The sequence below is a fragment of the Cynara cardunculus genome (genome assembly GCF_001531365.2).
Source record: "Cynara cardunculus var. scolymus isolate 2C chromosome LG 17, CcrdV1, whole genome shotgun sequence".
NCBI lineage: Eukaryota > Viridiplantae > Streptophyta > Magnoliopsida > Asterales > Asteraceae > Cynara > Cynara cardunculus.
The window spans coordinates 25,870,564-25,873,289 of record NC_037544.1 but is presented as its reverse complement, the minus strand read 5'-3'; the positions used below and the strand labels follow the sequence as shown (position 1 = coordinate 25,873,289).

Genomic DNA, 2,726 nt, shown 5'->3' with positions numbered 1-2,726 from the left:
AAAAAATATGAAAGTCAATAAATTAATCATTATATTTATAACTATAATAAAAGAAAACGATATATGCATGAACTGACATTGTAATATTTCAACATTAATTTGATTTTTTTCTAAAAAAATTATCGTCACCGTGCAACGCACGGTGCACAAAACTAGTTTATTATAGATAAAAAAGTTGCATGTTGCAAAAACTTCACATGCTCCATTCACTTTTGGCTTGTTTATGAATTTTCCTATAGAAATTGTTGAGGCTAGACCATCCTATCCACATAAAAGAATGTATTAGTAAAATGTGCATGTCTATTTTATCCTTTTGATTTTCTTTTTCACTAAACTATTTGTAACTTGTAAGGGTTTTACTGAAAGATTGAATGTTTAAATATAATTTTTTTTATATTTTTTGATAAATAGTTGCATTCATTTTTAGTTTTAGGCTTATTAAAAAATTTGGCATCCCGTAGTATTGCATGCACACACAACTAATTTAAAAAAAAACCATGCGAATGAAATTATGGTTATTATTTATTTGAAATATTTATTAATTGTGTGGAAATTAAGTATTGCAATTTGAAGAGGAAGCTGGTTGGAAGTTTGCAATATAATTGATGTTGACGAAGACACGGTTTTGAACAGCCGACATCATAAACAATCCCATTTCTTCCCTCTTCTTCACACCATTCAAACCATAGAAAAGAAATCCAATTGTTTCAATGAACAACGATGGTGGCCAACCTTACCAGAGAGACGACGACTACAACGCCGAAGACGGCCAGAGACTAGGGATGAGGAACTGCGGTGCATCGCCCCCGGTTACTTTGCTCCTCAGTCCTTCTTTCCAACATGCTTCTCATGAACCCTCCAGTTTCTCTACTACAAGTACTCTCTCTCTCTCTCTCTCTCTCTCTCTCTCTCTCTTCCTCCCCGTTTCTCCCTACTTATCTGTGTTTATTGTTTATTGAAGGTACCGAAGATGAAGACCTAGAAAAGAGCCGTAAAATGAAGAAACATCAAGGAAGAAAAACCAACAGTTTCGCCTACAGAGTTCGAGATCATGGTGAGATTTTACTCATTTAGATTGTTTCCATTCCTAATTTGATTTTCCGAAACACCTTTTTCTCTAATTAAAACACACACACATGTGTGTGTGTGTGTGTGTGTTGATTTTACTGTTGAATCGCCGTTCTAAGAATGATTTCCGAAGAAGTTAACCACAAGGAGAGTGATTCCGCTGTTTAATTGAACGTAATATTCATGATTTGGCTTCTCAGTTTTTAGGAAAAATAAACTAGTAGATTTCCAGATCTGTGAGTGATTGAGATATGATTAATTGGTTTGCAGTGAGAATGGGGCCAAAATTATCAGAAATAGTGAAGGGGAAACTGAAATTGGGGGCGAAAATCATACAAAAAGGAGGAAGGGAAAATATATTCAAGGAAGTATTTGGGGAAATGGATGGAGAGAAGCTGTTGAAAGCTTCTCAGTGTTATTTATCAACGACAGCAGGTCCAATTGCAGGAGTACTGTTTATCTCCACTCAAAAGGTTGCTTTCTGCAGCGACAGATCCATCACATTGCCTTCACCCAATGGTCACCTCATTCGAAAGCCTTACAAGGTAACTTCGAGCATTTCCATCAATAATGATTGCTTTATCAAGTAACCTTCATCGGAATGAATTGTTGTAACTACTTACCGGATAAAACTCTTGATCTTTGTTATGTTCACCCGGTAAGGTAATTGAACCGGTAAACGGCCCCTTAGTTTATAAGTGAGAAACTTGTTCCACACATGGGCCACATGGAAAGTAAACTTAATTAATAAACACCAACACTTGAGTATTAAATGAATCATGTAATAGCTTAGATGTATCAAGAAGAACCTATTATGAAACACTCACACTCCAAGGCCCAAGCTATTAAATTATTCATTTTACCCTCAAGAGTTGGTGTTCGTTAATTGGGTTTAGTTTCCCTGTGTGGGACAAGTTTTAATGAAGGTAAGTGTTTACGGGTTCAATTAACTTACCAATAAACATAACAAGGACCAAGAATCTTACGCAATAAGAAGGAAGATGATGATCAAAAGCCTTACACGGTAAGTGAGGATGGTGACTCTTACTAAGAATGTTATCCATGAGAGTAACGACTTTTGCGGATAAGCATTTAGTACATATAAAGTATTGAATGGTTTTGGTGGTTGTAGGTAGTGATCCCAACAAACAAGATTAAAGAAGCGAAGGAGAGTGAGAACGTGGAGAAGCCTACACAAAAGTACATACAAATGGTGACGGATGATAACTTTGAATTCTGGTTTATGGGGTTTGTACGTTACGAGAAAGCTCTCTATAATCTTAGGAAGGCCCTTTCTTTTGTTCAAAACTAGCCTTTTTTATGTTTATTTTTATTTTTATTTTTAGTCACGATAGATGCATGTTGTACAAATTTGTGTTAGCCTTGTTTGGAATCTAAATTTGGACTCAAGTATTTTATTCATTCAAATGTGGTTTTCTTACACACTATTTACCAGTTACATTGGTTATTTAGTCATTTTTATAGGTCAGAAATATCTTTTTCGAATTTTTCTATTTTAAAATATATTCTTTAAAGTAATATATATGTATGTATATATGTGTGGAGGAGCGATCAAATGAAAACCACTTCCATTTATGTAAACCGTGTAAACCAATTTCATCCATCCATTTTCTTGATCGATGGTCAAAATTAGTTTA

At 34.7% G+C, this 2,726-nt stretch overlaps 1 protein-coding gene across 1 annotated transcript; it reads left to right on the top strand.

Moving 5' to 3' along the window:
• Positions 1–587: 587 nt before the first annotated feature.
• On the top strand, positions 588–2,516 carry LOC112500323 (GEM-like protein 7). Its single transcript, XM_025103777.1, has 4 exons — positions 588–876; positions 962–1,054; positions 1,339–1,613; positions 2,201–2,516. The coding sequence occupies exons 1-4, from the start codon at positions 711–713 to the stop codon at positions 2,378–2,380; spliced, it is 714 nt and encodes a 237-aa protein (XP_024959545.1). The 5' UTR covers positions 588–710; the 3' UTR covers positions 2,381–2,516.
• Positions 2,517–2,726: the final 210 nt, after the last annotated feature.